At 33.0% G+C, this 19,427-nt stretch overlaps 2 protein-coding genes across 7 annotated transcripts in view; one reads left to right on the forward strand and one right to left on the reverse strand.

Moving 5' to 3' along the window:
* Positions 1-1,172: 1,172 nt before the first annotated feature.
* LOC128157076 (alpha-N-acetylgalactosaminidase-like) lies at positions 1,173-8,464 on the forward strand. Of its 2 annotated transcripts, none has more exons than XM_052819437.1 (8): positions 1,173-1,241; positions 1,492-1,669; positions 2,176-2,353; positions 2,692-2,863; positions 3,037-3,122; positions 3,382-3,543; positions 4,494-4,706; positions 4,989-8,464. In XM_052819437.1, the coding sequence occupies exons 2-8, from the start codon at positions 1,497-1,499 to the stop codon at positions 5,250-5,252; spliced, it is 1,248 nt and encodes a 415-aa protein (XP_052675397.1). In that variant the 5' UTR covers positions 1,173-1,241; positions 1,492-1,496; the 3' UTR covers positions 5,253-8,464. The 2 variants fall into 2 exon arrangements, with proteins under 2 accessions (XP_052675397.1, XP_052675398.1); XM_052819438.1 differs by having other exon boundaries at positions 1,191-1,259.
* Positions 8,175-19,427, reverse strand: part of LOC128157075 (collagen alpha-1(I) chain-like) — a 36,337-nt gene continuing 25,084 nt past the window's right edge. For 4 of the 5 annotated variants that reach the window (XM_052819435.1, XM_052819432.1, XM_052819431.1 and 1 more), the window contains 4 exons: positions 18,356-18,424; positions 17,737-17,928; positions 17,530-17,642; positions 14,988-17,220 (listed from right to left, as the gene is read on the reverse strand). In XM_052819435.1, the coding sequence (XP_052675395.1) occupies positions 17,001-17,220; positions 17,530-17,642; positions 17,737-17,928; positions 18,356-18,424 (594 nt within the window). In that variant the 3' untranslated portion in view covers positions 14,988-17,000. Of the gene's footprint in view, positions 9,621-9,770; positions 9,931-10,313; positions 10,426-10,550; positions 10,609-10,703; positions 10,787-11,165; positions 11,309-11,534; positions 11,665-12,042; positions 12,135-12,471; positions 12,629-13,627; positions 13,638-14,987; positions 17,221-17,529; positions 17,643-17,736; positions 17,929-18,355; positions 18,425-19,427 lie in introns of those variants that run through there. The other variant, XM_052819436.1, reaches the window with a different exon arrangement.

Below are 19,427 nucleotides of genomic sequence, written 5' to 3' on the forward strand. Positions count from 1 at the left end.
TTTAGATTTTTTAGGCTTGTGCAGCCATAAGTTTCTTTTTCTAGCTGGAAAAGAAATTTAAGTTTCATATAGTAGCCGGTGCATCGTATTCAGTTTATAGCCGGTGCGAACATATCAGTGTTTCAATTAGCAACCGTAACTTTAAAAAATCATTTGTTGTCAAATTATTTCGATCAAAATATACTTTCTTGTTTATTTTGTATTACTTAATGAACCAGAATAGATAAATGCTTTTTTCATAATATAGAACAAACAAACTATGATTTGTAGATGAAAATATCAGCTTAAAACTTGGTTGTAACAGCCTTTTAGTTCGTCACCGACCTAGGAAATTTCTCTATTTCTGGTTATTCATAGGACTATTTTCCAAACTACATTTATAAAATATTATAATAATACCTTATATGTTCCGTGCACACGGATTATTCAATCACTTACGTGGTTTGGGTACATTTTTCGTCAATTTTGTGGCTTGATCCATGCGTTTCGTGCATGCTTTTTTCAACTAGCAACCGTTCAATTTTCGAATAGAAACACCGCGAACGCTGTTTTTTTACTGATAGCAGCCGTTTAGGTACTACACCGTGTTTATGAAATATGAGAATTCAATCATCATTTTTGAGTAGTTTGAAATTTCATCGAAAAGTGTCCCATTTACCCCAATTTCCCCTATATACAAATCTTTAAAAAGATGTAAATTCGTGACGCGGCGATGTCAGGTATATATCATGCTATAAACATTAATATTTTGTTAATTCGAATTTAATTTTTGATAAGGAGAATTTTGATGTATCATTTTATACACTACAGCGCCGATGAGAAACGCGGTGCATAATGTGACATTACTTTTGGATCAACCCTTGAATACTGACAATAACATATTTTCAATAATTCCTAATTATTCCCCTTTAAAAAAAGTCGTGGCCATTCGTTTTTACAAAATTGAATCACCTTTACCTTAAATTTGCTTTGTGTCATATCTAAATTGGTTAAAATTGGCCCAGTGGTTCTAAAAAAAAAAGTCGAAAAATGTATTATAAAAAAAATCACGATCATTCATAGACGTACCCTTTCACAGCTATTTTAATATAAAAGAAACAATGATATCGATAGAGTGTGTACTTGGTCAGTGCGATTTCTCTCTCTCTCTCTCTCTCTCTCTCTCTGAGGTCACGTGAATTTAACATGTGACCGGTGTAAACAAAATGGAGTAATCGTTGGATTTTATAGATTTTATAAGGGTACTCAACGTACTATAAGTATTGTGTTTAAAATTAGTCTCTTTATTTATATAATGTGCATGAATCTTACAGATATCTATACAGTACCTTGCTTATTAATTGCTTATTCTATCCGCTCCTGTTGGGTGGTGGTCCACTTAACATGCTTGATTTTGTCATTTCGATCATATAATTTAGATTATGTACAGATCGACATTCATTGCAACATGTAAATCGTCTTCCATTAGTGGTATTTTCAATCGCATTTTAGCTACCATGGAGAATAAGTTGCTTCTACTCCTCTGCTTGACCGTGCTGAACGTATTTCTGGTCATCACGGTTGAGAGTTTAGACAATGGATTGGCTATTCAGCCCCCAATGGGATGGATGGCGTGGGAAAGATTCCGATGTAACACTAACTGCACTGAGGACCCAGATAACTGCATCAGGTGGGTGCAGGTGCATTCGATCCCCTTCAAGTGTCATTACCCTGTAATGGATTTATTTTATGTGGGTGCAATTTTTTCTGTTTTGATAACAAGATAGGAAAACATTTTTTGCAATTTTAATTAAAGAATATCAACTAGTACATTCTTTTTTTATTTTTCATTCAAGATGATATTGCACAATAAAGCAAAAAAATCTGTAACACCTGCAAGCAGAAAATCCAATGATATATATATATATATATATATATCTATTTTCATATATTTTATTACCATTGATCAGAAATTAAGTAATACTAAATATATTGAAATATAGCGAATGTTTTATTCATTGAAAGATATCAAAGGTTTTTTTATCACACTAACAGGGATTTGAGATTGGGTCAAATTGATATTGCATAAATGCCTTACAGATGTAAATTGATCTTGCATGATATCACTTTTAAGAAAACTTGAATAATGAGTTACTACAGATTCCTGTGAATTGTTCTAGTGTTTCTGTATTTCAGTGAGAAGCTGATAGTTCAGATGTGTGATAAAATGGTAGCGGGTGGTTTCAGGGATGCTGGGTACACCTACATCGCTTTAGATGACTGCTGGGCGGAGAAAAGGAGGGACCCACTGACAGGAAAACTGGTCCCCGACCGAACCCGTTTCCCAAGGGGCATGAAGGCTCTCGCAGATTATGTAGGCTTGTGCTATTCATTGCATTATTGCTATGCTTACTTCCCAAGTTCTGCTTGAAGTTACCAATTATAAATATCATATTAATTATTTAAACCAATTAAACTTCTTTATACCAGTAAAGAGTAAAGATGGCAAAGGCATGTATCCTGGTTTAGTGTTTTTCAAGATGCTTTTTCAAGTATAGTATTTCAAAATAATGAAGCAAATACATATACAAAAAGCAGCTATGGCTCTATTGATGAGCCTTAAGTACTAGTGCTAATTAATTTATGATGAATGAAACTGATTTTTTTAATTTTTGTTTTTAATCACCAGTCCTCTACCTGCTACTCTCATAGGTTCATAGGCAGGGGATGAAGTTAGGAATTTACAGTGACATGGGAACCAAAACCTGTAAAGAATACCCGGGGTCAGAGTTCTACATACAGACAGACGCTCAAACCTTCGCCGACTGGGGCGTGGACATGCTGAAGCTTGACTGCTGCTATGGGGGCAGTGGGATGGAGATAGGTTTGCAACCATTTCTCTTCAGTGCTTGTTTAGGGATACTTACAGAATCAGGCAAATTCTTATCAATTATCAGATTCATTAGAATGCAATCTGATAAAAAACAAAAGTTAGAACCCTGTGGTAAATTGCTGTCAAATTGATGTAAGTTTTGCATAAAGTTGCTCAAATTTCAGGATATGAAACAATGGGATTTTTCCTTAACAAGACCGGAAGGCCAGTACTGTACTCTTGTAGCTACCCTGTGTGTTTAGGCGGGCATGTAAGTTCATTAAAGTTAATCTTTATCTCTCATGACCCGTCAATGTATTAAACAAAATCATTTATTTCATCAGTGTGTTTTGCAAAATAATAAATCAGAGGTGAGAAAAAAATGGAACTTATGCAAAAAATTTATACAATATCTGATGATTTTATTGTTAAATAACAGTTAATTTAAGTCGATTAAGGAAATATACATCATGTTTTGAATGATGAAATGAGATGACATTTGATCAGCTATATTTAATTCTACATTTTAGGTAATTTATGAGAGAGTTGCCAAGACATGCAACATGTGGCGTAATGCTATTGATTTAACGGATAGCTGGGACAGGGTATACAAAGTAATCCGGATATATGGAGACGACATCGGGAATTTTTCCTCAGCGGCCGGACCAGGACACTGGAACGATGCGGATCAGGTCCGATAATTAGCCAACTTTGCTTAAGTGCATTTAACATAAGAATAGTCTCCAATTGATGATCACAAGAACTTATTCAATTTGAAATAGATTTAAGAGTTGTATATTTCCACATATAATGCAACTTGAAATTTTTGTGCTATAGTGTATATATACATGTATTTACTATGTCTTCATGCAAAACCCTTCTTTTCAAGGAGTGTAAAATTGGTGACAACCTTAAATCCCTTGATCATGTGATATTTAATTGAAATCTTCTTAATTTCTGTATTAAAGTACTGTGGTTTCATTAATTTTCCTGGGTATCAATTTTCGTGGATTTTCTGAAAACCACAGTTTCAAGGATACGTAATTATGTGGCCAATGATCCTATCAATACAAAATGTTAGTTGAAATTGAACTTCAATGAACATTTAATTTTGTGGACCAACTTAACAACGAAATTCACGAAAATTGGTATTCAACGAATATTGATGAAATCACAGTATCCTGCGAACCATGCTTAATGTAAATCATTCTTTCTAAGTTAGTTAAAAAAATGACATTTAAATTCTTGCAGAAGTCATTTTATTCATTTTCCTTTTCATACAGAAATGAACCATTTATTCATGACAATAAATATCCACAGGAAGAGTAGCTAACAAATTCTGTGGATATTTACTGCACATGTATAATACTCCAAGGTTTACAACAGTTTTAAACACTTTGATTTTGTGCCCTCAATCAGAGAGCATTTAAGTATAACTAAGAATAACTTGTAGCCTCATTTTTATCAATCAGTTGTATTTGATATCATTTTTTACACCTGTGCATTTTTGTATTTTGACTGACTCGTAATTTGATTTTGATCAACCATATTGATAAAACTTTCCTAAACTTATAGTGAGTGTTCCGTAATCTGGACTGACTTTTAACTTGGTTTCCATCAATTTTACTTTTTTCTTCTTCAGCTAATGGTGGGAGACTTTGGCCTGAGTAAGGGACAACAGACGGCACAGATTGTGATGTGGGCCATGTGGTCAGTTCCACTGTTCATGTCCGTAGACCTCCGGGATATTGGCGTGTTTGCCGAGGAGTTACTCCTCAATTTAGACATCATTGCCATCAACCAGGACTGGGCGGGGTCCCCAAGCTACAGGGTGTGGCAAGACAAGAGATTACCCGTCAGTACCTCATACTTCATGTTACAAACTTCCATTTTATTTTTGTGTTTTCCTTTACATGAACAATGTCTAATTAAGAACCCATGTTATTTCAAGTTTGGATAACTTTTGATTACATGTACCAGGACTTTAAAAAAGGATTTTAGTGAAATTAATCGAGTAATTCATAAGCATCTTAAATGATCTAACCATTTTAGTGCAATCAAAATCTACTTGACATTCACAGGCTAACATTATGAAGAAATTTAAGTAGAATCATTAATTTGCCTAACATTAAAACAGGTGACTACTGACATCATAGAGGGGTGGATAAAGCACCTCAGTGACGGAACCACTGCCATAGCCATATTAAATGGATCTAACTATGGGGAGCCCGCAACAGTGGTTAAGACCCCTCGCCAGCTCGGCCTTCTGGAAAACACGTCGTACATTTTCTGTAATGTGCTGACCTCGGAAAAGTCTGGGCCCTTTAATGACACTGTCCCCATGAAGGTCAGAATTCCAGCCACTAGTGTGTACTTTGTTGTGGCCACTGAACTAGAATAAAATTCCAGGGAACTGTGTGTGAAACTGGTTTGAAAATTACATCATATGTTGATTGCATTAGCAGATACATGTATTACTAACAGGTTTTTTTATTCGCTAATAACAAAAAATATAGATCCTGACAATGAATGTTCCTTTGCTGTAAAATTTGTTTGTTGTATAACCGTGTTCTGTTTGAAAGTTAACAATTTTTAGGGCAATGCAGAGACCACGGTATTTTAGGATTTTTTTTTACTTTAATCACAATTCTTTCTTAGCAAATAAACAGAGGATTTATTTATAGCAGTATTTACCACAATCTGAATAGGTACTATGTGTAATTTTCCTTTTATTGGACATTCCAAATATGAAATTTTTTAGACTTGATACGTGTACAATAATTGAAAAACAAATTTAATTTTTCATATCTTTAGTATACTTTTCTATTCAAATCAAACATACTGTACTTCTGAAATTAACTATGTGAAGAAAAAGCATGTACATGTATATGTATTGATATGACAGTTGACATATTTCTGTAGAAGAGTTTACGTTCATAAGTTTTTATTTAAAAAAAATTATTTGAAATATTTTATTTTGATCAAAATTATATCCAGCTGAGACCAATTCTGTTGAGACATCAATTTTCTAAGTAGGGGATGTTTTTCTCTCTCTACTGATAAAATGACAGGTACATAAGGTTCAACCTGTTATTCCTCGCATTGTTTTGATAAGACAAAAAACTACTGCAGATGGTAGCTGCCTTGGTTATCTGCTTGACTGGGATAAAATCAATGGGAACTTGTTATTACTAGGGACACTCTCAGGTCCATAAGCTAAATTGGGTTCTTGAAGAGCTCATTCAATCTGTCCTTGAGAGAAACATTACATTATAGGAAAGTCTTTGTTGAAAATTTCTAAACATGTGTGGTTTTTTATGAACTTCATAGTACTTGTCCAAAAATCAGTTCAAATAACACGTTTCTAAATATTTTACCTGGCACAAGGCTTTGTATAGCATATTAAATTTAATAAAAGATTTTGTCAAAACATGCCATAATCAATATTGAATGACTATTTTTGGTCAAATACTTGTTCTCAGCAAGGTTTACCCGTTATCTTCATTATTTTTAACTTTAACTTCCATTTCCACAGTGCAAGCAAGATTGTCATACAAGCATGAATCAGGAAAAATTTTAAACTGTTTCACAAACACACCTAGTTCAGAGGCTGAATGTCAAGGTTTGCACAGCTTTGAAACATGTACAAGTCTGGGAGTTATTTTATTCTGTGCAATTTCTGTTAGCTTTCTGTAAACATGTATAGGTTTATTGCCTGCAATGCATGTTACATGTATTAGGTTTCACTGTATTGCCTAAAATTACATATACTTGTAAAACACAATATACAGTGTATTTTAAAATTGCATAATAATAAATATTTATTAATTAAGAGTTTTTTTTAATTTCTAAAATCTCTTCCATTATATTTTTATATGTTGAATTTTGTAAAAACATAATAAAGTGTCTCAACTATGTCACTTTTTTCTTCAAACTAGAGGTACTGTGAGCAAGCTCACAATTGATACCCCCCGCTAAGAAAAAAATCATAACGCGTGTAGTTTTGCTATTATAGAAAATATTGGATGAATCTTTTTCACTGACCATTTTCTAAAAATAACAACTGCTCTATTTTTTAAAACTGTTAATGCTAATAGGAGTAAACAAACCAATTTCTATCCTTTAATTCCATTTTATTTTAAGTTAACTGTTAATGCATGAGAACATTTGCATTCTTCCTTTAACAACCATGACTCAAATCAAACTCGAATCAAACGAAATCCACATGTCAAGCAGCCATTTAATATTTAAACATTTTGAATTATTGGTATACTGAGCCCGATTTTTTCCGAATTTTTTTTTTCCAAATAAAAATTTCATCAGGGCAGGCCATTTTCAGAGAAACGGGGATGAAAATCTAAAAATAATTTTATGTGGCCTGAGAAGAGCAAGCTTTGTGTCAAATTTTAGCTTCTAATATTTCCATTAATACAAGCAATGACACAGACAAAATTTAGCATTTTCGAAACAATGACCTTGAACTTCCTCAATTGACCTTGGGTCAAGGTCATGACACACCCTTACGTCATAAGCAATATTTGTGTGAAGTAAGAACATTCAATGCTTCTCCATAAGGAAGATATGGACCGGACACGAATTTTGCATTTTTTCTGCCCTTGACCTTGCACGAATGTCCTTGGGTCAAGGCCATGACACACCCATAGGTCATAAGCAATCTTTGTGTGAAGTAAGAACTTCCAATATTTCTCCATAAGAAAGATATGGACCAGACACGAATTTTGCATTTTTTCTGCCAGTGACCTTGACCTTGCACGAATGACATTGGGTCAAGGTCATTACACACCCTTATGTCATAAGCAATCTTTCTGTGAAGTAAGAACTTCCAATGTCAATGTTTCTCTATAAGAAAGGTATGGACCGGACAGGAATTTTGCATTTTTGCTGCCGGTGACCTTGACCTTGCACGAATGACCTTGGGTCAAGGTCATGACACACCCTTACGTCATAAGCAATATTTGTGTGAAGTAAGAACATTCAATGCTTCTCCATAAGGAAGATATGGACCCGACACGCATTTTGCATTTTTTCTGTCCTTGACCTTGACCTTGCACGAATGACCTTGGGTCAAGGTCATGACACACCCTTAGGTAATAAGCAATCTTTGTGTGAAGTAAGAACTTCCAATGTTTCTCCATAAGAAAGATATGGACCGGACACGATTGCAGACAGACGGACAGACAGACAGACAGACAGACGGACGGACGGACAAGGTGATTCCTATATACCCCCCCCCCCCCAACTTTGTTTGCGGGGGGGTATAATAAATACACTTTAGAGAAAGTAATTATAAGATAATCATATATAATATAGATTTCTCTTTATTATACGATACCCACAAATACAACAGAGTTTCCTCAAACTTAAAATATCTCCATATCAAACAGTGTAAATAGAAATAATACAGGAAATTACTTATCTCTACTACGTCAGTCATTCTCCATCGCACGACCGCAATTTAATTTCTTTTTGTAAAGCCTCACATACATGTACATAAATTGAGAAAAAATATGGAATTGTATATGTAAAAATACAACACGAAGGCATCAGAACTAGGAAGGGGGGGGGGGGGGACTAATTTCCTACCAATAGAAAGAGACAATGTAAGAATAAAAACAGTGTGGGGTAAGTATTTGCCTTATTTCTGTCCTAACTTTGACCTAGCTTCTGTGATTTTTTAAATAAATTAAGTCCACTTGTACCAGATAAATCTAAACAAAATGAAGAAATTTAACAGCTACCTTATTTTACATATTGAGTTCAGACAGTTTATGCTTTTATACATTTACCTGTACAAATAAACTATTCAACCTCTATTTATGTGCATCAACTGCAGCTGATAAATGCATTGCAATATCTCACAAAATTGTTTTTGTATTGTTCTAAATAGATCAACAAAACCATTTGATCTATTCATGATGTAAAAACATGCATATTTTGAAAAAGTTAAAGAACTTTAAGAGAAAAACCCTTTTGATTTAGTTAAATGTACACAATTTGAGACAAAATTGTACTTTCCATAAACAAAAAAATGATCAGAAATAAAGTAAAAAAAATCTTGACGAGTATTTATAATTGGTATTTGTTGAAAACTGTAGAATCATCATTACATGTGGTGGCTCAGTATTCATGTATTTCATGGATGCATCTTGCCCATGAAGTACATTCTTCCACACTTTGTATTATCTTAAAAAAGACATACATTTACTGGAACAGTTACTCACAAAAAAATACCATACAATCAAATAAGTTTCAACTACTCTTGAACATTGATCCCATACACAATTATAAAAAACGATCTTTTTTTCAGTCTGGCAACATGTTTCCTAGTTCATACATATTTTCCATGACAAAAATAATGCAAGAGTGAGAAAATGTATATAATATAGTCTACACACAAAACTTGTCTTGCATCAGTTTTAAAGCACAGTGTAATAACACATACACAATCAAACTTCAAAATCTAAATAACATCAAACATACATAGGAGGAATAACTGAATGACAAATACTTCAGAATTAACAAAACCATGATTAAACATTTTAACCATGGTGATTGTGCATAAAAATAGTAAGAAGAGGGGGAGGGGTGCCCCCTCACAGAGATCACCCAGATTTTACGGCTATAAATAAACATGATGACATTTCGTTGAATGAGAATCCTACGCTGCACTTTCATCACGCAAACATACTAGCTTGAAGTCCATTGTACACCACTTGTTTGGAATCTTGCTTCAGAATTTTTATTAATGCTGAAATTTAAAATGTAAATCATATACTAAAAAATCTACATTATGATTCTCATGACAGTCATTAAGACCAGTACTAGTATAATAATCATAATACACACTAATATGAAACATTGCAATAACTTGTTGAATGTTAAGATTGTATCTCTTTACCTTCTTTTTCTTCTTCTGTGAGGGTCCCTTTGGGGAAGTCTATATCAAAAGTTATAAATAGCTGTCCTTTAACGTTGTTATTCTCGTAATTCGGCATGCCTTCTCCGGGTTTCCTCATTCTGGCACCGGGCCAAGTTATTTTATCACGAACTACATGTACCTGTTTCAAAAGTAAAGATATTAAAAAATTTTAAGATTTATTATGAAAAATACAATTAGTATTTTCTATGTTCATAAAAGTTTCCCTTTGGTAACTACTAGTACATAAAAATATGTTTGTTCGCTCGCTTCCAATATGCAAATGAAAATGTACTTATATATCTATGTATATTAACCTTTAAGCATCATTTTTAAAAATGAATTTTTTGCAGATCTTCTGTAACTCACGTAGTTATAAAACTTTTAAGCAATTTTCAAAAAAAAAAATTCAATCCTACCAGTTTTAGTTTTAATCTGAGACAGGATAGGGCAAACAATTTTTAAAAGGTGGCCAAATTAATTCTGTGAGCCATTACCAGGGATGACGCAATGCAAGGAACTCACCATGTGACCATCTAAATGTTGAATGTCCATTTCAAATCCAACTAGGGCATCCTTGAGAGAGATTGTAACATTTGTATATAAATCATCTCCCTTTCTCTCAAATCTTCTATGCCTAAAACAACAATGAATCAAACATATACAAATCTTATAAAATTTATATCAGAACTTTTACTGAACTAACTACATTTATAACAGCAAATTATCGAAGAAAAGGGGGCTAGATGTAAATAACCTTACTTTTGTTGCTTGATTTTAAATCTAAGATCTCCAGGTTCACCATCAATATGAGGCTCACCTAAAAACATGAAAACATACAGAGGGTAAAAATGTGTTGTAAAGTACCGTCATTTCAAAATCTGACATGTCTCATTTTGGAGTTGTCTCGCTTACCTTCAGCTACAAATGGATATTCTTGACCATCTCTCATCCCTGGTTCTATCTCAATTTCCAAAAGTTTCTCCTCAGGAACCATTCTGTTAAGACATTTCACATAATTCACAATCACTGAAACACATTGTATTAAAATCAAATCAAATTAAGTCTCAAGTGACTAAATTCTAACAGACTAACAGTATAACTTGTAATGTACATTAAGTTATTGAAGCATATAAATTGGACTTTGATACAGTCAGTAACTGTCTTTAATGCATTGCTCTCTAAATGTCAGTTAAGACATGATTAATTGCAGAAGTGGCTGAAGTCTTCCCTCACCATATATTCAAGATTCATAAATTCTCTAAATAAATTAATTGCAGAAATAGTTAAAGCCCTACTTGTCCCATGAATTATCAGTAGAAATGGGCACCCTTAACCAATCAATTTGATTATAAGTTCAAGTGATTAATGCCTTACTTTACATTTGGACAATCATCACACACTTGTTGCTGTGTCATTTGGAATCGGCCAGGTCCCAGCTGCTGTGTCACCATCTCTGTCCGACAGTTACACTTCCTGGTTCCTTTAGCTGGTTTTGCTACAGGTTTGTATCGGACAACCTATATCACAAAAGTGTCTGGGTAACTTAAAAGTAATTGCAAAATAGAAAACTGTATGTTCAACATATTGATCATTTCTTTTTTCACTGTAAAAATTTGTCTGAAACTAGATTCAATTTCCTGAGTCTACAATGCTTCCAAATAAAAGAAAAGTTTTAAATTTCAAAACTCTTGCATCACTGGTTATACATTAAGACTTTTCAGATTTATATTTACTTGTGCTTACTTCGACAAAGTTACCACTGTACAGCTCTTCTAATGTGACATCTAGATCCATTACAATGTCCCCACCCCGGGGAATTTCTCGGTCCCTGTTTCCCCCACCCCCTCCAAAGAAACTGAAATCTCCAAAGAAGCTGAAAATAAACAAAAATTATTCACTTACTGAAAGATTAGTCATTACTAAGCCACAGCCTGGTATGAGGAACTGTTATGTGGTAATTTTAAATAATACAATAAAAATTTAGCATAATTTTATATACTGTAGATTCCTATTTTAACGCAAGGAATAATATCTGCGTAAAATTGCGAGAAGCACTTTCGCGGATTTTAAAATCTCTCAATTATTTTCTAAGAGTTATGAACCATAAAAAATAGAGAAAAAAGTTCCATGTTCGTGATTTTATACTCTCATGATTTGATACAAACCAACGGGATCAGGGCATTAAGTACTCACGTAATATAAGGAATTTACAGTAGACATGATAAAGCAGACAAGACAGGAGATGGTTTACCTGGAGAATGGATCTCCTCCAACATCCCCTTTACTCAAGCCCTCCTCTCCATGTTTGTCATAAATCTTCCTCTTTTCTGCATCTGATAATACCTTTAATATAAAGTTTTAAGATATTATAAACATTTTTGTCATGCAAATTGACAAAATGTGTACTAGTTAGAGTTGTCATGCATCATGAGTATAATAAGTAGTTGTCATATCAATGACTAGAGATCTAATCCTTCCAACACAACATTCCTACAGTTAAATCCTCATGTTATCTTTTTGGTAAATTTTTAATATCTCCAAAGACACATTCCATTGTTATTTATTTCATTTAAAATTCTTAACTTTTTTTTAAGTTTAATCAACAAGCATTTCTGAATTTATTTTCTTTAACCATACATGTATTGAATACTTGAATTCATGCAATGAAAATTGATCTTACTTCATAGGCTGCCCCCAAGTCCTGGAATCTCTTGTTTGCATCTTCATCACCTGGGTTCTTGTCTGGATGAAGCTCTTTAGCTAGTGTTCTATAAGCTTTTTTAATCTGATTAAGCTTAGCATTCTTTGACACTCCAAGTATTTTATAGAAATCTCGACTGAAATACAAGTACAAAAGACATATAGTTAACCGTTACATCAAAGAAATAAAAATAAACGTATTAAGGTACATACACATGTACACATTGTGACCAAAAGTTTGTAGATATTAATGCAGCTTGTTTGAGATAGGATACTTGCACACATGTACCAAATAGGGTATAAACTTATAAAAAGAATAAAAATTATAATTTTTCTTTCCATAACAAAAATGAATAATTATAAGCCTGATCCACAATAAAAAATATGAATAGTTGAATTTGAATGTATAAGCAAACAATATGATGATAAACTGATAAAAGCGGATGGGTACATGAAAATTAATCATTAAACATGCATTCAAAAGCTGTGTACCGGTAATCTGATTTAAATTGAACTGGAAATGAATTATAGTAATTAACAATATAATACTAGGTTGTTGTTGTTTATTTTAGTTTTACACGTACACGCTAAAGAACTTTTATCTACTTGAATTAATTTCCATCTGTGATATTTCTGTTTTGAGTTTTTTCTTCATATGATTTAAATTCAAATTAAATTTAACGTTTCGTCATTTCAAATGCTAAATCTAATACATTGAAAATTAAATCCTTGACAAATTCTAAAAGACTATTATTTCTCAATTGTATTCTGAGATTTCAATATAAAACACAAGGGGCGGTAAGTGTCGATTTATCATTAATTGAAGGCTATCAGCTGATCAGAATTCACCACTTCAGATTTCATGAAGGCAAAATGACCTATATGTAATGACACTAACGCTAAAATAGTCTTTTAACATCTATTAGTATATTTTATTTCACTCTTCACTAAAAATTTATTGAAACTACTGCTTTTACATTTCATCCAATGAAAATTCACCAAGTGTACATTTTGTCAACAACAAAATCACCGGTGTTTTCTTAATGTAATTTTATGACTATCGTATTTTCCCCCCATTGTCAAATTTTCTCACCGTCACTTTTATATGTAACATTTCTCTCCCAGACAACACTTACCCAGCGAGAACTTGCAGAATAATTAAAAATAAGTTAAATGTCAAGAGATTCCATGCTACTAGAGACGCCATGTTTAAATCTACGTTGACTTCCGGGTAAAATGTAGAATACAAAACGTGACTATGAAGATAACTTTATTCCGGTTGGTTAGGACTACCCCCCCCCCCCCTTTCAAAAAAAAATAATTAAAAAAAAATACAGGCTTTCTTAATCAAAATTGCACCGTATCAGTACTAGCAAGCTTCTTATTTATATCTTTAAAAATCGAATTTTATTGGAAGAATACTAAATGCATCAGAGAATGAAAAATTGGGAAAAGAAAATGGACATGTGGTTTTATCACTGTATTTACTGGTTAATTCTTCTTTTCTGTCCATTTCATATTCGATTAAAAATTTAAACTATCGTTTTTCTATCTTATCTTATTTCATAATTAGAATTATCTGGCTGATCACCCTTTTCTGCGAGCTTTACTAACTTAAAGACTTAGGGATACTTTTCTTTTGCCGTAAATTATTAAATTACATTATATACATGTACCAACCCATATTATTCTGCAAACACACATGTATGATTTGGATAGACCATTCATTCATAATCGGAATTTAATAACATACCATGTTAGACTGATACGCAGCATCGTTTTTGAACGACCCCCCCCCACCCCCCGAAAACTCTTATTTTCCCGGCCCTACTTTAAAATTACTACTGAGTGTGTGTGTGGGTAGGAGGGGGTTGCTCGTACTTCAATATCGTAAATTATGGACTTTCCATATAATTGGTTACACTATCCGAAAGAAGAGACAGTTTCAAATAAAAAAAGTTATCTTGCTTTATATATAAGATTTAGGCGGTAGAAAAAAAATGTAACTAGCTATAGAGATAGGGGCTGAAAAATGATCACACTTAGTCCCAATTGAAATTGAATTTATAAATGCGCGATATATATAAACTAATTTAGAGTTTAAGAAAGCGAATATGATCTACATAAATGGTTTTTTTTTTCAAAATATTTCACAAAAATCTCTGTAAAAATGGTCATTTCAATCATGTTGTTTGCCACCTTTTTTTACCATAATTTTGCAGTCTCGCTGCCTATCCACGCTCCGTCTTACATTCTGATGGCGATTAAAAAAATCACTTTTGATTGTATAAATTGTTAGTGTAATCGATAAGTCACATATATCGTTTTGTTGATTTAATTTTATTTGATTAATTGATATTTACCATTCAATTTCATGTTACAGGTGACAACTATGAAATAGATTTTTAACTGTATTACACATTAGAACAGATGAAACATCTTTACCGAATCTACCAGTAAAAGGGGTTTGAGAATAAAATAAAGAAACTGCCAACGTATTATTATTAAAAGCTTTTATTACATAAATCTGTCATGAATTGATTAGCAAGAAATAACTGGCAAAGAATGTAAGCATAAAACAGCAAAAGTGGTCCAAACATACCATGCAGTCCAGAATATGTTTACTCAATACATTAATACATGTAATCAACTTATTTTGATTAACATAACTTTAATTCTTCTGCATCAATTTTTCAAAGTAAAATTCAATAGTAGTATTTCATATGGAACCAGTACCATGGGATATTAACTTCCAATATCAGTAAGAGAACAGGTTTTGAATCAGATGGCATGGTACATTAAAATCATATTGCTTGTTTACATTGTAGTAAATCTTAAACACAATGGTTTTCAGACAAGTTACCGGCAAAAACTGGCTTGCAGGAAACACAGCAAGTGACATGTTTGAATAGCACAACAAAATAATTGAAAATTTTTAATAGAAAAGTCGGACACTACATACTTTAAGGTATAACAGTAATGCCGACCATTGATAGGAATTTGTTTCTTATTAATTTGGTCAAAGCTAATAATAATAACGGGGGAAAAAGCTTTGATACATGGTAGCATTTCATAATATTTTCACAAAATGGAACAGTTTGGTATTACATACAATACAAGGGAACATCAAATATAATGCTTGTCTAATTGTAGATTACACTCCCCATCCTCTCGTATAGCAATACTGATCATTAACAAAGCCGCTAATTTACATGAACTTACATCAGCGCGTAATACAACAATAAATCAAATGCCCCTATGCAACTCACACATGAAAGAACTCCCACAACAATATTTTCGTTTTATATTTCATCTTTTTACTGAAATTCTTAAACAAATGAAATGTGATCATAAACTATAAGTGTACTTAAACATACCAAATAGTATGAATGACTGACAGTTTGATATTTCTTGCAACCTACATGTGTATGTTTCTACAGAAAGCAAAGTAAATCCTTGACGCTCTAAAAAAAAAATGGGGTTGACTGTCACACGGCAAACATCCCGCATTTGTTCTGCATGACACTCCACAGATATAACACACGATACAATGAACGATACAGGGGATACACCAGGATACAGGTACTTGTAGAGTAAAACCAGAGGATAAAATGGCGGTGAATATAATACAACCTCCTTGTAAGCATCAGTAAAACCAACAGACACTTATTTCATTCGAGCTCAAAGCTCGAAATCTTTATAATCATTTCCCCCAAAGATATTCTAAAAGGAAATTGCATTCTGCAGGTTAAAAACATTTCCAAAAAAAAATCCTAAAAATGAAAATACATCTTAAACACAAACAAGAAACTTTAAGTATAGAAAGAAAGATAACTTGTTGGAGATATGTTTAAAGTTTTGAGAAAGAAATGTTGAATGTTTTAACACCACGATCTTGCATGGTCTCCCTTTTCTATCAAACAAAATGTCATTGGTTGTTGATACTCAGAAGGATTGAACAAACATGCACATAAACATATATAAACTGATACAATGAAAAATCTTGCATAAATAATCTACGATATTTTTATTGGTTTAGTGTCATCGGCGGACAATCATTTGGTGTCGGTAAATTAATGTAATCACTTCTACTCACACAAAAACAGTGTAAAAGTAAACAAAAAATCTAAACAGATCTAAGGTCAGGCTACAGAATGCAAATGAACAATATGCTAGACATTCTGATTTGTTCAAATCCCAATACAGATAAAAATAAAGTACATTGATGAATCTGATACAATTAACGCAGGTATAATCCAACTATTGTCAAGTCTTTGGTGGGCAATTCAACGTTGTTCCAAACTAATATCACAGATATCTTATAGGGATTAATATCCACACAATACAAGAATTAGATTTTCTCAGTTGTAACATAAAAATACTGACCAAATGAAGTTGGCTATCTTAACATTACAAATATATTCTATAAAGTGGTAAAAATTATTTTGTAGAGGAATACAAGAATGAAATAAAACTATTTGTACAATCATAGCAACAACAACATGGCACTTATTTGGAAGGTTTGTTACGTGACTTTGGTAAAACCTCAATACAGAGCACAATCAGCTCTTTACGGCAGCTGGCTTCATGCATGTCCACTAATTTGCCCCCGTTTAACGAGCCTGCATATCCGACCCGGTTTGGACTGTCTGAGCGCCAGTCGGAGCATTCTTTGTCGTTCATCTTGTTACCCTGGCTATCAGCGCCATGCCAGACCATCTTCTCCGGCCTGCAACAGAGAAATTCTCATTTCAGAACACTGGGGCTATTGAAGATTTACTAACTGGGTATGAGGGCAAATTAGGTTTGCTGGACCCAAAGAAAGAAATGCTTATGACTGAGGGCAACCTCCTGTCTGAACGTCCAACAAATAAAATGTTTCCTTCATATCCAGTCAGAAAATTTTAGTTATGAACTTTATATCAAATAAACAATTAATTGCAATTTGGCTACAACAACAAAATAATACCTGGTAAAATTTTCAACTTTATCTTAAATAACATTGATAAACCAAATTACACTATCAACAAAATCTTACCATTTAGGACTTGACATAACATCTTCTCCATCGAATGTATAGATCTTAACATTCCTGTTAAATCTTCCTCCAGTTCGTAACAGGTCATTAAAAGAGCTGAAGATTATTGTGTCCTATAAAAGAAAAACCAATAATATTCAATCATCACGCCCATTAATTCCTCTATAAATATCAAGAATATCATGAAAAATGGAGAATCTTTCTTACATTTTTGTTCACAATAGGAATATTCCTGTCGGAGACAATGGAGTAAAGGTTTTGGGTTTTGGAGGCCAGGAAAGCCCTGAAGGTTCTTCCGTGCATGCCAGAGTAGTAGGCTTCCTTATAACAGGCGTAGTCGGCCCCGGTCAGACCCCGCAGCTTTCCGTTCTTGGGCGTATTCAAGGCATACATGTACAACTGCAATAGCCATGTCATACATATACAAAGGAGTACTTTCATGTGCAAAAGCGAAGTAACATTAGACTGAATTAATGTAGACCTGTCCCAAAATCAAAACAATTCTTTGTCTTATCAAACAGAACTACAGAACAGAATGGCAGTATAACAACTGGAATAGAGTCTGGTGCTTAAATGCAAGCTGTTTTTGTTTTATATATTATAAAGATTGATAAATCTCCCATGTCCAAAAATTATTGTGAAATAATAAGCATGGTTTTTAACGATGTTCTCTTATATAACTCTGTGATATAAATGTACTTTCTAAAAAATGATAGTAAGTTCTCAGGTGAATATCTATGAAACCGTTTTTGTGATCTTTACAGTTTAATTTTACTTTTTACCATACCACAGGTAGCAATTTCTGCATTTCTGACATTAGACTTACCCTGGGCTGGTCGGCCTGCATCACACTGTCAGGACCAGGAAGAGGAACTGGCTTAGGGGTGGTCACAGGCTGTACAAATAAAGCATAACATCAATGATATTTCTGAACTTTTCTGTATCTATACATTCATCAGTTTGTGAAATTTAAAATTTAAAACTTTTTAACACCGATTTATATCTATTTGTCTTTTATGCAGCATACAAATTAGATTTGGGTAGCACGTACTAATAAGATTTTCTGAAGAAATATTTAGACTTTCAGGACTTGGATACTCATTGAGCAGGTTGGTTTTTTAAAACTTTAATCATAAAGTGATGAAAAATAATCTTTAATTAAAAACAACAACCAAAAGACATTCATTATTCAAAAGCAGACCCAACAATGTAAATCAATGTACATGTACAGTCACTGTGGTAATAAGAAGGGCATCTAGCTTAAAATCACCTCAATGAGACAAAAATGTGTAATGCTTATACATTAACAAAGACCTAAATCAGAGGCTAAATAACATGCCAGGAAATAATATCAATTCAATCTTCAAGTAAATTATAAAAGACATACCAATGAAAGAGTTTTCAAGTCATTGTATTTCAGTTCTTTAGCCAATGACATTACATGTATTAAACATCATGCAATAATATCATCTGACTACATTAAAATCTTGCTTCTATTATTTATAAGCAGCAACTGCAGTTTTATTTATTTATGAAAATGAACAAGCATTTATAAAGCAACTTGCAACCTAAGTATAGTGACTGATACAAAATGACAAGTAGAATCGCAGCAAAAATATCAAACTCTGCTTGAACTACAACATTGCATGTATGGCAACATATACCGGTACTTCACTCAAAGTGCATGTCTCTAAATCTTTACAGAAAATTTTCTTCAATTTACCAATTCTTTGAAAAAATTGAACACAATTATTTACTACAATGTACAGGTCTTATTTATGGTAGTTTTTCTTCAATCCTTCATTAATCAATAGCTTTGCTTTACTGACTGAAATAAACAAGAAATTCTTCCAAAGTGTAAACTTCATCTAAGAGAGGATTGCCCTGTGGCTCGATCT

This window comes from Crassostrea angulata, chromosome 7 (genome assembly GCF_025612915.1).
Source record: "Crassostrea angulata isolate pt1a10 chromosome 7, ASM2561291v2, whole genome shotgun sequence".
Taxonomy (NCBI): Eukaryota; Metazoa; Mollusca; class Bivalvia; order Ostreida; family Ostreidae; genus Magallana; species Magallana angulata.